Source organism: Cydia splendana, chromosome 5 (assembly GCF_910591565.1).
Source record: "Cydia splendana chromosome 5, ilCydSple1.2, whole genome shotgun sequence".
NCBI classification, from domain to species: Eukaryota; Metazoa; Arthropoda; class Insecta; order Lepidoptera; family Tortricidae; genus Cydia; species Cydia splendana.
In genome coordinates, this window is record NC_085964.1 from 5,682,641 (window position 1) to 5,698,714 (window position 16,074).

Genomic DNA, 16,074 nt, shown 5'->3' on the forward strand with positions numbered 1-16,074 from the left:
CGTTCAAAAGGTTAAAGCAAAAATTATCTGCCTGTTGAAACAGATATTTTTTGTATCACAACGTGCAACTGTTTAAAATTAATAACACGTAAATTTAAAAACATTTGTGCAACCGGGCACATGGGCAAAGAAATACATTTTATTACGAGGTTTTTTCAGTTTATTTTATTATTATATTCACATAGTAATCGATTTTAGATACATGTGCTAAGTTGTTTTTTAATCAGACCAATGGGCGTAAATGAAAATCATCTCGCTGTAATAAAAGTAAGTATAAACAACAGTTATATAATTTTCATATTGACAGTTATTAAGTCTAGGGATGTTGCGGATGCAGATTTTTTGACATCCGCGGAGGCGGATGCGGATATTTAAAGTCTCACATCCGCGGATGCGGATGCGGATGTCAAGATTTGGTACTTAAAAAATTACATTTTTAGCAATTTTTATTAAAAAAATACGAAACGAATAGTATTTGAGCAAGAATATAGGGGCGTTTTATTTAATAAACAGTAACTTGGCCGGCTTTTCGGGATCTAGACGATTTCGTTATATATAATGAGTAATAATGACGAAATTACCTAGCACTTACGCCGCCGGCGCCGCCGCTAATACGTTCCTGTTACCGACTTGGTCGACATCCGCATTATGCGGATGCTCCGCATCGATTTCATGCGGATGTTCCGCGGATGCGGATGCGAATATCCGCAACATCCCTATAGTAACACTCAAGCTCGAGCCCTTGAAGGTAGGAACTTGAAATTTAATATTTCCACCACACCAGCTCGTAAAACCTTTCTTTAATCGTCAAAAACTGATAAGATAGTTGCATTTTATCCGTATGGTGGTGGTGAAAATTTTTGGAATATTTCGCTTGCTCGGATATCAATATTAGCACAAGGGGTTAAACAACAACTTTGCCCCCTTGTAAAACAAATAACTATTAAATGTTGTACTATAAAGGATAATTTGTTGACATTCAACCCATAACACGGTGATAGTTTTGACGAATCCTAAGCAGCCAAAATTTGTATTAAAATATACAATCAAACGAGAATCTCGAAATATACAACCACATAGGGAACGTACGATATCAGGGCATTTGTATTGCAAACAATTTAATTAATAAGGGCGTCTTATTCTTCCCTGGGGTGCGGGATTGCCAGTGCCACTAGTAACCGCTAGAGCCTGGTGGTATAAATTAGCAATTTCCTAACCGTCTGGCTAAGTTTTATTCTCCGTAAACGTGTTAGTGTTAATAGGAGAGGTCCGAAACTTCTCTCAAATATCACAGGTATTAACTAACACCTTATCTTGCTTTTTTATTTCAAGTGATGCCTATATAGCATTTTTTGCCTAAGTAGCAATATTTTTATGCCTCATCCAAATGACTCAACAATTTTGAGATTATACTAATTTCATAGTTACGAAGACCGCTGGCGCGCATTTTTTCCAATATTTATTCAATTACTGACCACAATCGATCTTCATTTACCGCGTAAGTTAATGAAGTAAAAAGATTTCATGTAAATTATTTTGTATACCAATTAATTTATGTAAATAGCTCTAGAGTAGGCAATTTGAATAAACATTTTACCTACCTTATTTGCAACTACATATAGTGGATAATAATAAGTTGATTTCAGAGCGCACTATGAAGCATTTACGAAGACTCGGAAACACCTCTTTACTCGAAAATATGACGCTAGCTTACCCCTGTTGCTCAACTTTGGTTGATATTGTAATTTACCATGAGTAAATAAACGTACACGCAACTGTACGGGATCTAATAAGTGATCTGTGATTCAGGGTTATTGGCGAAAATCAGTCGTTTCATGCAGTGCGATACTATGTATACATACTTGAGTAATATATATTTTATCTATAAACATTAACAGATAATTATGTATATAGTTCACTCCAAAAATATACCAACACGAGTATATCAAATATAGTAGCGGTTGATATATTTCTGAAAAATTACCGTTAAATGCAAGGGCTATCAAACAATCCAAAATGTAATAAGAACAAGTGCGTAACTCATTCCTTTAAAAGGCTGTACATTATCGAAATGAGATTTGAACTCGAATCATTTCGAATTACTTAGCCTCTTCATTCCAAGGGAATTGACGAGTAATACATTCTCACAAAATAGACCGGCCAAAACTGTCAATGATTTCACAGAATAAATTACAAAAAAAACGTCATACAAAGTTTACCCCTCGCCTATCACTTCACATCACATTATATGTCTTAAAAGTGTCTGTTTCACTGTTTGTTGTCGGTCGGGCTCGGCTCGTCGTCGGCCATGATGCTTTCCTCTAGATACGGGAACTCGTCGAGACTCATATCGTTGGTACTGATAGCGGTGCTGAATACGTCGATGCGCTTGTGGCGCGACCGCGCTTCGGCGACTTTCTCCGACAACTTTTCTTTGGCGACGGTGAGAGCATCCGCCTCCGCTGGGTTCTTCGCCGCGCTTTTAGATTTGAGCGCGAACGACGAGTCGTTGCTCGATGAACCCTCGTCTTGGAGCTGGCTGAGTAACGTTCGAGTTGCTTTTGACATCGCGCTAGAACTATACATTTCGCTCCTTTCCCCTAAAAAATAAAAAAAAATAAAAATAAACAATTTTGACTAGCGGAACGAAACGATCAGTTTTATACGGTATCGAAATTCAGTGAAAATAAAATAGCAAACATGTGTACAATGTCGATTACCAATTTTTTTTTACCTCTTTCGGTATTTTCGGAGGTCTGCAATAGTCTGCATATTAAATAAAATTGAAAAAGTAGCCGTAATAAATTAATCTGATATCTTACCACTGGGCGTCGCCCGTTGTATCGTCTCTTGCGAGTGCTTCGCCTTAGCCTTCCGGTTGTCGACCATGTACTCGCTGTCACTGTCGCTAGACATGCCCAGGTCCAGGTGTAGAGAGTTCAGTTTGTCTTCCTCATCCTTCCCTTTTCTCGACACCGTGTCGAGTTCCATCTCCCAGTCGGTAACGCTCGAAGAATCCTTCACGCCTTCAGAATCTTTGTTAAAGTTAGGTTTGGTGTCTTCATCTTTTATAATGGCCAAACCTGATTCTTCCATAGGTACGATGTCGCCTATACTTTCCGACGCAGAATCTATGCTCGCGTTGCACGTGTCCTCTGACATTTGGGAATCGAACATAACAGGTGTGTCCTGAGTTATCGCCTGGGATTTTTTGTTTTCGTCGGAAAGGCGAGCCGCGCTGCCTCGACTGTCTAAGATCTCCGACATAGTTGTCGTCCGGCCTGATTGATCATTGTTTAACTCTAGAACGATCACGTTTCCCGGACACTTGCTCGCTTCCGCCTGCTCTGGCTTGGAGGCTTGTAACAGCTGGTTCACGTTCTTACCCATGATTATTTTTGACATGTCGTTACCGTTTTTTGTAAACGATAAAGCTTTACCTATCGTCGCGCCTTTTTGAACGACGATGACGCTGCCTTTTGCGCTCGCGGGTCTTACGATAGGGTTAGAGATTTTGGTGGTGGACACTGGGGTGAGTCCTTTCACAGGGACAATGTCGGCCAAATTGGCGGTTTTGATGGTCTCCGCGCCTACTACCTTGGTGACTGGTGCTGGAGTACTGACCGCACTGGCTGGTTTCGACACGACAGTGACGGCAGGCGATTTAGTGGCTTGAGTGAGCGATTGGGAACTGACCGGGACCAACTTCATACCAGTCGGAATCCCTTTGAAATGCAAGAGCGGCAGCTGGACCTCCGACCCCGCTTTCGTTCGCGACTTGGCGGGTAACACGACCATCTTTTGACCGGGTTTTTGGTTGAGGACAAAGGTTTTGGCGGAGACTTTCAAGTCGGTGGCGGGGATGCCTTTAGGCGTAAACGTTTCCGTACGCGGCGCAACCGGTGCCGAATCCTTACTCGGGGTGCGCATAGCGGACGACGTTATGATTATCTTAGAATTCAAATTCTTATGGTCTGGAGGTTTGGATACTATGATCATCTTATCAGACATGGGTGCAGGCGTCGTCTGTTTGGTAACGGGCCCTATCAGCTTGGTAGTGACGATTTTTCCAGCCGGATTAATCGCCTTTTGAGTAGAGCTCGCTGCGACGACCACCTGACGGTTCGAGAGGACTTTGATTCCCTCTGGTTTCTGTAGGATTTTCATTTCTGGTGGTTTCTTATCGGGCGGCGGCTCCGGCCGGCGGCCCTTTAGTAGGAGTTGGTGAGGTTTGGGCACGCCGTGTTTGGACACCGGGGTTTGGGCTTGGAGGGAGGCGGGGTCGGGGCTGTCGGACACGCCCAGTTCGTGCGGGACTGTAGCCGGCTGGGTCAGTAGCGCCATAGTCGGGGAGTCCGTGAGCATGCCAGGTGAGGAGAGCACTTTGGGCTTGAGTTCATCCATGTAGTCCGGCTTGGTTTTGCCGCCGAGTACTGACTGAGCATAGGTAGCCTGGAAAGTGCCTGGTGGTCCAGCATAGTCGGGCGGGTAACGCTTGCCGGGGGAGCCGGGGATCTCCTGTGCCTTCTTGGGCTGGCGCTGGCCGGGAGCCTTCTGCTTGTGCGCGCGGTGTTTGTGGGCCCGCGGTTGGTGTGGGTGACTTGATTTACTTGTGGACACTTTGCTCACTTGGTTGTAGGAGTGTTTTGATTGCCCCGATGATTTACCTGAGGAAATAATAATGTCAGTCAATTTACCAATACATGTAGGAAGAAATTTAAATTCCCTAACGTTTATTATAATTAAAATTTCCATTCTCTAACTAAACTTTGTAATACATTTCCTAAATGAAGTAAGAAGTTGAAATAATTTACAAAAAAATTAATTACTTGTAGCAGGCTGTGAATATTTTGAGTAAATCTGTGACAGATTAAGATGTTTCTGATTCGTGTTAGCTGGGATGTTCCTCATATTTTTCACCGGTGTTGTGGCATCATCTGGTATTGAACCACCCTCAGGTATTTTTCTTTTTCGGTTGACAAGTTCAGTCTCCCAAAGCTGAAAAGAAGTCAAATTATAGTGAAGTTATAAAAGCTAATTTCAAGTTTTAAAATATAAAAAATAGTTTTATAAGAGATTTAGAGAATTGCTTTTATTTACTTTTGAAGTTTGATCTTCCATGGCAATAGGAGGGTATAGCATCTCATCCATCATGTCATTTGTCTGCAGTGCCCCCTCTGCCGTTTCTCCCTCCGGGTCCGGCATCTCCTCTTCACTAGATTTAGGAGCCACCAGCTTCTCAGCTTCTAATTTCTTCAAGATTTCTTTGTTTTCCTCCTTGATGGCTTCCGCTGCTCTATCCGCAATCTCTGTGTAGGCGGTCTGTGGAATGCCGCGAGGCATCAGGGGCACTCTTCTTCTGCCTTCGCTGATCCATCCTAATCCTGTGTTTGGACCTGTTAACCTGAAAAAAAAGATAAATAGACAACATTGTAGAAATTTTTGAAACTTTCTAACAAGTGAACATAAGTTACAACTTTTTTAGTCTTTAAAATAATATTACACAGAATTTGATTTAAGGTTTCCGTTGTAAAGTATACTTGAAAGATTTTTTTAATGATAAATTGATAATTAATATGCAAGTTTAAAGTTTTAACCTCTATCATCCCACAGTCACTCTAATTGACCGATTGATTGAGTGAAACGAAACTAAGGTCTCCGTTTAAGCTTCTGTCCGGATGTTCTCCTCTACAGGTTGCATTTCTCAACCGATTCTTGTGAAATTTTGCGAGCAGGTTCAATAAATTGTATTTAAAAAATTTTTGTTCATTTTTTTTTTAATGGCGAAGCTGTACGCTACGGGTTCACGAGGTCTAGAGCTCCAATGAAAATAGAATCATTATTAAATGGAACAGAGTCGCTTTTGTTTATTTTAGTTTGATTTTAAACAAATTCAACTCTATTTTCTAATGCCATTGATTTTAATTTGACTGCCAATTATTCTTGTCAGATGGGCTGGAGGTTAAATACTTTTTTGAAAAATTCTAACATAAGTATTTTTACCTTTACCTTACTTACCTAACAAGAACCTATTATTATTTTCTTTTACACCAAATTCAAGGTTTGAAATTCAAATATACTTGTTGATAATTTTCAAATAATTATCACTTCAATGAAGTAATTATTTAACATGGAAATGCCCTCTAAAAATAAAAGTCGAATTGAATGAATAGGCAAATAAATACATGATTTATGATTTATGAATAATAATGCCACGTCACCACTTTAAGTCCACTACCAGGTGGCCCCCTAAATTTTTAAGTATGTTGCACCAATTATATTGAATTGATTTTTCGCATGGTAGTAGCTAATAGTATTTGCAGTTTATGTGATTTTTTCCATAGGTGTACCTTTACAATTACTTGTTGAAAAGAGCTGTCAAAAAATTCTCTGACATTTTAATCATTATTTTATCAGGGAATTAAATATTTTTAAAATCTGAGTTATACTCCTACTCATTCTTTGTAGCTATGATTTGGTTTGATTGCTCTACCTTATATAGTTCAGGAGAAAAACGACTTTGAAAAATGTGTCCATAAAATGACGTTTTTGACATTATCTCGGTGACGGTTCAAGATAGGGGGCTGAAAGTTAAGATGTTTCTATATTATAAGATAGCCAACAAATGACATTATAAAAATCCGATATTCGTCACAGGGGCCACTTCTCCTTCCTTAGCCTGCTAGACCCTTTGTGCCTTTGGATATTTCTCAAACTATAAGGCTTTTTTCCATTGCTCAATTCAATAACAACATAATCTTGTACAGTAAACAGTTTAATTGGTAGATAGGCTCCATGATAACTTCACGAGTTATCACTAGACATTCTAGATTGCAAAAACTCTCAGTCTTTTTCGCTGCATAACATTTTTGACGACCCAAATGTAAAATAAAGGCATGTTTTTTCATTGAAGAAATATTTATATTAAAAGGAAAATTTAGGAAACTTTAATATTTTTGTATCAATATTGATACATTCCTGTTCCAAAATAGAAGTGTCCATCACATTTTCCAGAAATTTATGAGAAAGCTTTTAACTTTTAGGATTATTCTCACAACTATCTGTAATTATAACAATTAAAAAATACCACCAATGGTCTGGTATCTCTTATTAATTGGTAATATTTATTTCAGTATCTAGATACATCACACATCTATAAGGCTACATACTGTAATAAGTAAAAATTAAAACCAAAAAATAAGCTTGAGATTGACTGGATATCCAAGAAAATTTTTATTTGACCTAAACCTAAACTACCCACAGTTTTTAATGTAATCATGTTCTATGAACAGTGTATGTGTATGTGGCATACTAAAGAATGTATGGCTTTCCACTAAAACTGAATATTCTTATATAACACATTGAAATACTACAGGTATTATATATTATATAAGTAAATTTATATTTAAGTCTCGGTTTAAATTTGTAATGGGAATGACTGATAAGAAATCAATAAAATATAAAATAAACATTTATAATGAAGTCATAATTCATTCTATACTTGATAATATGTGTAACAAACTATTCTGAGTAATTAAAAGTTACTTAGATTTTAAAATATAAAAAATCAATTATTATATAAATACTATAAATAATCACAACAATATATCTGTTAACAATACAAATAATACATTTCCAAATATCTAGTTTAAAATTCTTACTTGATTTAATTTATAACATCAAAAGTTTTTCAATATTATAAAGTGACATTTAAAATTAGGTTACCTGTCAAATTTCAAATCTTTACTATTTAATATTTTCACCATAAAACTCAATTAAAACAGTGGTAAATGCCCAACATGATCACCCTCTGTTCATATGAATGTCAAAAACTAAAGCATCTATGAGGCCAAGACAACCACAAAGACTCAAAATCATTCCAATAAAAATCAGTATTTCTCACTGTAAAATGATGTAAATGTATTGTTTCTGATCATTGTGCCTACAATTTCAATAAAGGTTCATGATAGCTTCTACCCACAGCCATCTTTGACACAGTACAATGGTGTATAAAAATAAACTATAAAGCTAAAAAATACACCAAATATTAACTTACTGATGTGCAATAGTAGCCAACAACTCGTCATTAGAGACGCGTCGCGCCTCCGCGCTGTGACGATCGCTGCTAATATGCAAAACGGCGCGCAGTTCCTCAAGCAACTTTTTTCTGTTGTCTTCCAAAGCCCCTTGTGCTCTAAACACACTGATCATATTCGAGTAGGCTTCCAATTCTACAAACAAAGGAACGTACTGATTTATAATTACAGAAACTCACGTACATTTCACGTTATAAAAGCTTTTAACATACGCTCACAGTCAAAGAAAATGTTAGGAGGGAAAATGAATGCCATTTATAAGACTAAAATATATATACCAAGTCTGCGAAGCGTTCGACGACATTCGTCGTGCGTCATGTTTAGAAGCATTGGCCACATTATTGGGCCGTTTTATTAAACACTGTTAATCCACTGTTTGATTATAATAATATAACCATATTTTAAGAAATTCTCAATTGGCAAATATCCATACTGTTTACTTCACTTCAAACGACAATTTCGTTCATTTTGACACTTCAAGCAAGTAGATGCGAAATAATAACGGATGGCTTGCATCTTGTCTATGGTTTTTGGGGATACCAGCAGAGCGCTCCAATTTCCTCAGAATAAGTATTGACTTTTTAGTTAGAAAGCTTTATAAAATCTTGAAGCATTATTTTTGTTAAAGGAGTTTTAATTGCTGTTCTTAGGTATTCAAACTATTTACTAGTGACTAAATAAAAAAAAGAAGGAAATAATATGTCATGCATATATTGTGTCAATGTCGTATGTGAAAATAAAATAACGTTTCATATATGTGCTATATTTTAATGAATCTTCTCGTAGTGATATCAATCTCCAAAACTGTGTCCCAAGGCGGACTCCACAGACGCTCTGCATACACGCATGTGTAAAACAACATCAGGTTATCGGTCCCACCTACTAAAATGGAGAATATCGCTAAAATACAAATTGGTTTGTTGGAAGGGAAACTAAATTGGGATACTTGGAAATATAAAGCCATAAGTCTACTACGAACCGTCCCTCACGCGCTGGAAGTAGTGGAAGGCTCATTCAAAAAACCCACAGAACCCGAAAGTCCGACAGATGCAGATGCAGTGACCACGTACAAGACAGAACTAGCGCGTTTTGTAAAAGCTGACGCGACTGCTCTGCTGATCGTAACTACCAATATGAAAGAAGAGACACTTCGAAAGGTCATGAGGTACACGAATGCAAGAGACGTATGGCTTGAGCTACATAGACTATTCGACGGCACGGACGAAGACAAGTCCTACAATCTATGTATGAGCTTCTTTGGCTTTAAAAAAGATCCGGCAGATGACATAGCTACACACATGTCAAAATTGAAAAATATTTGGACGCAGCTCAATCAGGAGATAAGTAAGGATAAAACCAGTGAGCTTCCAGATCTGCTACTACTTTGCAAGATTCTCGATACGCTTGACGAAACCTACTTTTCCTTCAGAAGCAGCTGGCTGTTATTGCCTAAATCTGAACGAACAATCGAAAGCCTTACAAGCCATTTATGTGCATTTGAACGAGCTCTTCAGAGTAACAACGTACTTCAACAGGAAGCTCTCATTTCAAATTCCGGCACTACGTCTACTGCAGAGAAGAAGGACAGAAAGTTGAAATGCAACTACTGCCAAGCTATCGGCCATCGAGTGAGAAACTGTCAGAAGTGGATCAAAGACGGCAAGCCTCCGAAAAACAGTAATCCGCAAGCAACACCTTCCTCCTCTAAATCCGCAAACATGATCCTGTTGTCTATCGATAGCACAGAAGTATTTTCAATTGTTCCCGACATCGAAAACTGGTACGTGGATAACGGCGCCACGAGCCACGTGACAAACCGGGCTGATTTATTCCAAACCTTCAAATGCTTTGACAATATCCACACTGTAACAACGGCTGATGGCAAATCGATTCGTGCTAAAGGCAAAGGTTCAGTAATTATCGAAGCAAATGTAAGAGGGAAGCTACAACGAGCAACCCTTCAAGATGTTTGGTACGTTCCAGCCATATCGAAGAATTTATTCTCAGTACTAGCACTCCACGACAAAATTCCAAATAGCAAATTCGTATCGACGACAAAAGAATGCACCGTCTATGCCAACGGCGAAGCGTGCTTAATAGGAAGACGTGAGAAAGAAGGTGGATTGTACAAATTAGATGCAAAAGTTGTACATCCTGAGAACCCCGCTGAAGTCTTTGCAACGTCCAATACTATGCAACTATACCACGAGAGGTTCGCACACCAAAACAAAAGGCATGTGAGGGCTACAGTCAAGCGTGAACTGGACATAGACCTCCCTCTTGACAAGGAGTTGTGCGAGGGTTGCATATATGGGAAAGCTCATAGACTTAAATTCGGTACGAGAACTCGAGCTACCGCGCCAGGAGAACTCGTACACACCGACGTTTGCGGACCATTTCAACCAAGCTTTTCAAAACTCCAGTACTACGTGTTGTTCAAAGACGACTATACAGGCTATCGTATGGTATACTTCCTAAGATACAAGTCAGAGGTTAAGGATAAGCTCGCCTTAATGCTAGCTCAGACGAAGAATGAAGGACATGCCGTAAAATGCCTGCTCAGCGACAACGGTGGCGAATTTGACAACAAGTCCATTAGAGATATACTAGACTCCCATGGAATTCGACAACGACTGGTAATGCCTTACACTCCCGAGCAGAACGGTGTAAGCGAACGTGAAAATCGCACCTTGGTTGAAACAGCGAGATCCATGATGTACGCGCACGAATCTATGCCACAAGAAGTTTGGGCAGAACTGATAAACACGGCCGCGTACATTCTCAATAGAACAGGTCCGACAAACAACAAAGACAAGTCACCGTACGAACTTTGGACTGGAAAAAAACCGACTGTCAAACATCTGCGTATCATAGGATGCAATGCTTACGTCCACGTTCCAAAGCAGAAACGGAAAAAGATGAACAAAAAAGCCATAAAAGGACGACTTGTCGGCTACGATGAAGATGGCTACCGGGTATGGATTACTGACGGAAAAAGTAACAAGCTCGTCCGTTCACGTGATGTCACTTTCGACGAAAGACCGCTTCCTAACAATGATGTTCACCCAGCTTGTGTAAACAACGACACAAATACGAGGGAGTACACAATAAGACTGCCGATGGGTAACCACAACATCAACGAGGAACCGGTTCCACTTCCCGAAGCGCATCATAATCCATTACCAGACGAACCCGAGGGAGACTTCGAAGATGCTGTCTCTAGCGATCATGAACTTGACCTTGAGGGAGAAAATTTGGAACCCGAACCAGTCCAAGAAGATCAAGTACATGTACCCGAGCTCGAACCTCACGATGATACTGAAGCAGTCGACTACGACGCCGAACCGCCGCGTTACGATTTGCGCAATCGCAACGAAATACGACGACCTGAAAGACATAATGACTACGTATGTATTACAGAAACGTACCCGTCGGATTTCGCTGATGCCATGGATCGTGATGACAGTGAAGAATGGCGAAAAGCGATGCACAGTGAAATGCAGTCACTGAAGGATCTTAACGTGTGGACGGCATGTTATCTACCGAAAGGGAGAAAAGCGCTTCCTTGCAAATGGGTCCTGCGAACAAAAAGGAACCCAGACGGCTCTATCGACAAATACAAAGCACGGCTAGTTGTGAAGGGCTTCAGACAAAGAAAAGGAATCGACTACGATCAGACCTTCAGTCCTGTCACACGCCTAGCGACTGTCAGAGCATTATTGAGTGTCAGCGCTCAAGAGAACATGCATTTAGTATAATTTGATGTTGCTACTGCGTTCCTCAACGGAAAGCTTGAAGAGGAAATATACATGCAACAACCCGAAGGCTTTAGCGACGGAACGCCTAAGGTCTGGAAGCTTAACAGAAGCTTATACGGCTTAAAACAGGCTCCAAGATGTTGGAACTCGTGTTTTGAAAGCATTTTACTTGATATGGGCTTCAAGCAATGCGAGGCAGATTGTTGTCTATACAGTAAAGAAACAGATGGCAAGAAAATATTGATCACGTTGTACGTCGATGACGGATTAGTGGCCGCAAGTGATGAAGACTTAGCGCAATCGTTTCTTAATGATTTACGGAAACGTTTGAAGATCACGACGAAGCCCGCATCGTATTACCTGGGGCTACAAATCGAAAGAGAGAAGGATGGCTCTGTCTTCATTAATCAAGAAGCCTATGCAAAGAAAATACTGGAGCGTTTTGGGATGTCAGAATGCAACCCTGTCACGACACCCATCGAGAAGGAAACCACGACTATTCAGTCAGGGAAAGTCGAATCCGAAAGCGTGAAGTATCCGTACAGAGAAGCCGTCGGTGCTTTAGCTTATTTAATGGTCGGAACACGTCCTGACATTGCATTTGCAGTGGGTGTTGCCTCCCGAAAATTAGAATCCCCCTCCAAGGAAGACTGGCTTGGTGTAAAAAGGATTTTGCGTTACATCAAAGGAACGTCTGCCTATGGAATTAGGTATGGACAGCATAAACCAGGAATACTCGAAGCATTCAGCGATGCTGACCATGGAGGCGATCGAGAGACCAGCCGATCTACTACAGGCGTGGCTTGTCGCTATGCAGGAGGTGTCATATCTTGGCTCAGTCAACGACAAGCGTCGGTTGCTATCTCTACTACCGAAGCAGAGCTGGTAGCAGCCAGTGAAGCAGCCAGAGAGCTGGTATGGCTGACCAGAGTAATGCAGGAGTTAACTGAACTGAAACATATTCCTGCGCTATATGTTGACAATGAAGCAGCAGTTCGCTTGGCACATAACCCAGAATTTCACAAGCGAACAAAGCACATTCGTATTCGGCATTTCTACGTTCGAGAGCAAGTTGCTGAAGGTGCAATGGAAGTCAAGAGAATTGGCACTGCAGATCAGCCAGCTGATATTTTAACCAAAGGACTACCGCGGCCAAGATTCTCTTTCCTTTGCCATGCCCTTGGAATAGTTTTGTATAAGGGAAAGTGTTAAAGGAGTTTTAATAGCTGTTCTTAGGTATTCAAACTATTTACTAGTGACTAAATAAAAAAAAGAAGGAAATAATATGTCATGCATATATTGTGTCAATGTCGTATGTGAAAATAAAATAACGTTTCATATATGTGCTATATTTTAATGAATCTTCTCGTAGTGATATCAATCTCCAAAACTGTGTCCCAAGGCGGACTCCACAGACGCTCTGCATACACGCATGTGTAAAACAACATCAATTTTTACGAGTGTACTATTATTTTTGTTTCATATGTACGTTTGCAATTCACAATCCAGTGTCAAAATACACTATACTAAACTATATTTTCAACAGTGATTGTTTGATACATAGAAACGAAATACCAAAGGAAATTAGCTTTAATTAACGAGAAGTATGCATGAGATAAATTAGACATATAGGATAGATATTAGGTTTCTAAAACACGTATGTCAATATCATAGACAATATGTAGAAGGCAAAAGGAGATTATATGTCATTCTCCCGCTCTATGATTTCTTCGTTCGGGTCCAGGATGTAGTCGTTAAGATGTTGAGGCATTTTCTTAGACCTCGTAGATCTACGGAAGATCCGTGAAGGCGAAGCGTCTTGTGGTGGAGTACTGTAGATCTCTTGGTCATAATTAAGTGTACCTGCATCAACAGGATTTTCTTGTTCTTCGTCTAATGTGGGAATATCAGATCCTCCATCAGTAGCCGTTCCGTCAGGTATAGAGCCTTCATCATCCGATAAGGGAAGAGGCGCTAAGTGTCTGTTAGATACGGTAGACTCCTGGCCATTACGTCGTCGTACATACGAGTAGTTCGGATTACTGTGTAATAACTCGACTTCTTCGACGTAGGGGTCTGTTTTCGATCGAACAAATTTCTTAAGTAAGAAAATGAAGGAGAGCCTGTTTAATTTTCTTAAATAATTTAATGTAATCGTGATTAGAATAATAAGAAATTTTAAGTTTAAATTAACATACATACGCCACCATAGCATTAGAAACTGTGACGAAGATAACAAAAATTTGATAGCGTGCCTTTAAAGGTAAATTTAAAATTACGTTTATACTATGTCTAAAATATAGGTTCTAACTGTTATGGCCTCCAAATGAAATATATTTTACAGTACATATGGTCCTATTTTCCCGCACTAGTGCGTAAAATAGCACTTTTTGTGCGTATGTAAAAAGTTTAAAGGGCCATATGTACTGTAAAACGTTGTACGATACACGTGCGAATAGGTAATTCGCATTTTCTCTTTTCCGCACTTGTATCGTAAATAACTATTTTAAACGATTGCCGTGAGCGTGACATCTCCGTTTAGCTTTTCACGTTTATCCTCATGAATATATGAGTCTAATTCATACTTATTTCTGCTTCTTCCTGAAATATGAATTAATAAACAAGCACACACCACTTAAGTACTCTATTTAAATATTAGATTTTTTTATAACATTGTGAAAAACCAGTCCTAGCTAATAAAGTAAATTAATGACAATCCCTGTTCTGCAACATGATGAGAATGCAAAAGATACTTAACCTTGTAATAGTCAATTTGAGAGCCTGCCGCGAAATAAAAAATCGAAATTTCGTGTTTCGTGTTTAGCCCTCTGATATTAATAGCACAGTTTATAAGTTTTTTAATATCGACAAATCTATAGTTATTGTAGTACTAAGTTTTGCCCCGGACGCTGGTGGATGACGGCCTTTAGCAGGAATTAGGGTGATTTGAAATTAAAGTGAAGAATTAAGCATAGTTATTCCAGTAATTTCATAACAAAATATTGGGAAATTGTCGTTACATTGCCACACTGGCTAATGCCAACCATAGACAAGTTGGCGTTTGTAAAATTAACGTTTGTGAAGTCTGCTAATAGTAAGCAATTTATGAGAACCTAACCTATAGCTGGTCAAGCAGATCTTGTCAGTAGAAAAAGGCGGCAAATTTGAAAAATGTAGGCGCGAAGCTTAGAGGATATAACCAACGGAGACGCCATGTCTATAATTTTCGGTACAAAATAGTCTGCCGTTTTTTGCGGGGGAGGGGCACATCAAATGTATAGGTACGTCATGTCAGATAAACGTCAGTCCATACATATAGTTGACATGAGGTTGACCATTGGCCGCCTATTTTCGACAGAGGGGAACGCCTGTTAATGGCGGCTCCATTGTTAGTTACTCCGAGGCGCGAAGGGATATCGTCTCATATAACATTTGAATTTCGCGCCTTTTTCTACTGACAAGATTTTCTTGACCATCTATATTTATGAAGGTCTTATTTGTAATAATCTAGAGTGTGAGATATAAAATGGAGAAATAGTATTATAATTTAAATTGATTTCAAATTATACTTGGTCAAGCAAATCTTGTCAGTAGCAAAAGGCGGCAAATTTGAAAAATCACGGGTTAGCAACACTTTTCGAATTCCTTTTCGCGTGTTATCTGTGGAATGTGGATCGTGAACATGAATCTAGTATTAAACTGGATTGGGCATGAGTGGTGGGGATAACTGACAGAACGGGATAGTCTTACGTATCTTTCAGTAGGAGTAGCAGAGAAAGCGCTGTCTCAAATATTTTTTGTTCCCCACCTTTTTTTAGTATGGATAATGGTGGGCAACAAATAAATTCGACCAATCACAGTGTCACATTGTAGTATCTTTTGTCCCTCACGGAGGCACGCGTATACCACTTCTATACGATCCTACCTTCTATGATCGTGAATGACAGCCACATAGAATGGCTCCGTTACACGATGGGCCAGCGCCGGCCACTCCAAGGGACGCAGCCATGCGGTAGAATGAAATAGCAATATCACTTGCTCCCTCTAACGCATAAATGCGTCCCTTGGAGTGGCCGGCGCTGGCCCATCGTGTAGAGGAGCCAGAAGGTAGGATCCTATAGAAGTGGTATACGCGTGCCTCCGTGAGGGACAAAACATACGCAATGCGACACTATGATTGGTCTAATTTATTTGTTGCCCACCATAATCCATACTAAACG

General features: G+C 39.7%; 3 protein-coding genes across 4 annotated transcripts in view; 1 reads left to right on the forward strand and 2 right to left on the reverse strand.

Moving 5' to 3' along the window:
- Window positions 1-16,074, reverse strand: part of LOC134790502 (uncharacterized) — a 278,176-nt gene that overhangs the window by 189,490 nt on the left and 72,612 nt on the right. Inside the window, exon 3 of one of the 2 annotated variants that reach the window (XM_063761320.1) lies at window positions 14,230-14,240. The exons of the other annotated variant lie outside the window; for it this stretch is intronic. The gene's annotated coding sequence lies outside the window, so the exon portion shown is untranslated. Of the gene's footprint in view, window positions 1-14,229; window positions 14,241-16,074 lie in introns of those variants that run through there. 2 annotated transcript variants of the gene reach the window in all.
- LOC134790491 (BRCA2-interacting transcriptional repressor EMSY) lies at window positions 1,871-8,588 on the reverse strand. The gene is made up of 6 exons (XM_063761305.1): window positions 8,375-8,588; window positions 8,057-8,231; window positions 5,101-5,404; window positions 4,830-4,998; window positions 2,823-4,667; window positions 1,871-2,600 (listed from the first exon to the last, which is right to left on the reverse strand). Exons 1-6 carry the CDS (start codon window positions 8,433-8,435, stop codon window positions 2,269-2,271), a joined length of 2,886 nt encoding a protein of 961 aa, XP_063617375.1. The 5' UTR covers window positions 8,436-8,588; the 3' UTR covers window positions 1,871-2,268.
- On the forward strand, window positions 8,943-10,761 carry LOC134791080 (uncharacterized). The gene is made up of 2 exons (XM_063762108.1): window positions 8,943-9,741; window positions 10,023-10,761. Exons 1-2 carry the CDS (start codon window positions 8,984-8,986, stop codon window positions 10,132-10,134), a joined length of 870 nt encoding a protein of 289 aa, XP_063618178.1. The 5' UTR covers window positions 8,943-8,983; the 3' UTR covers window positions 10,135-10,761.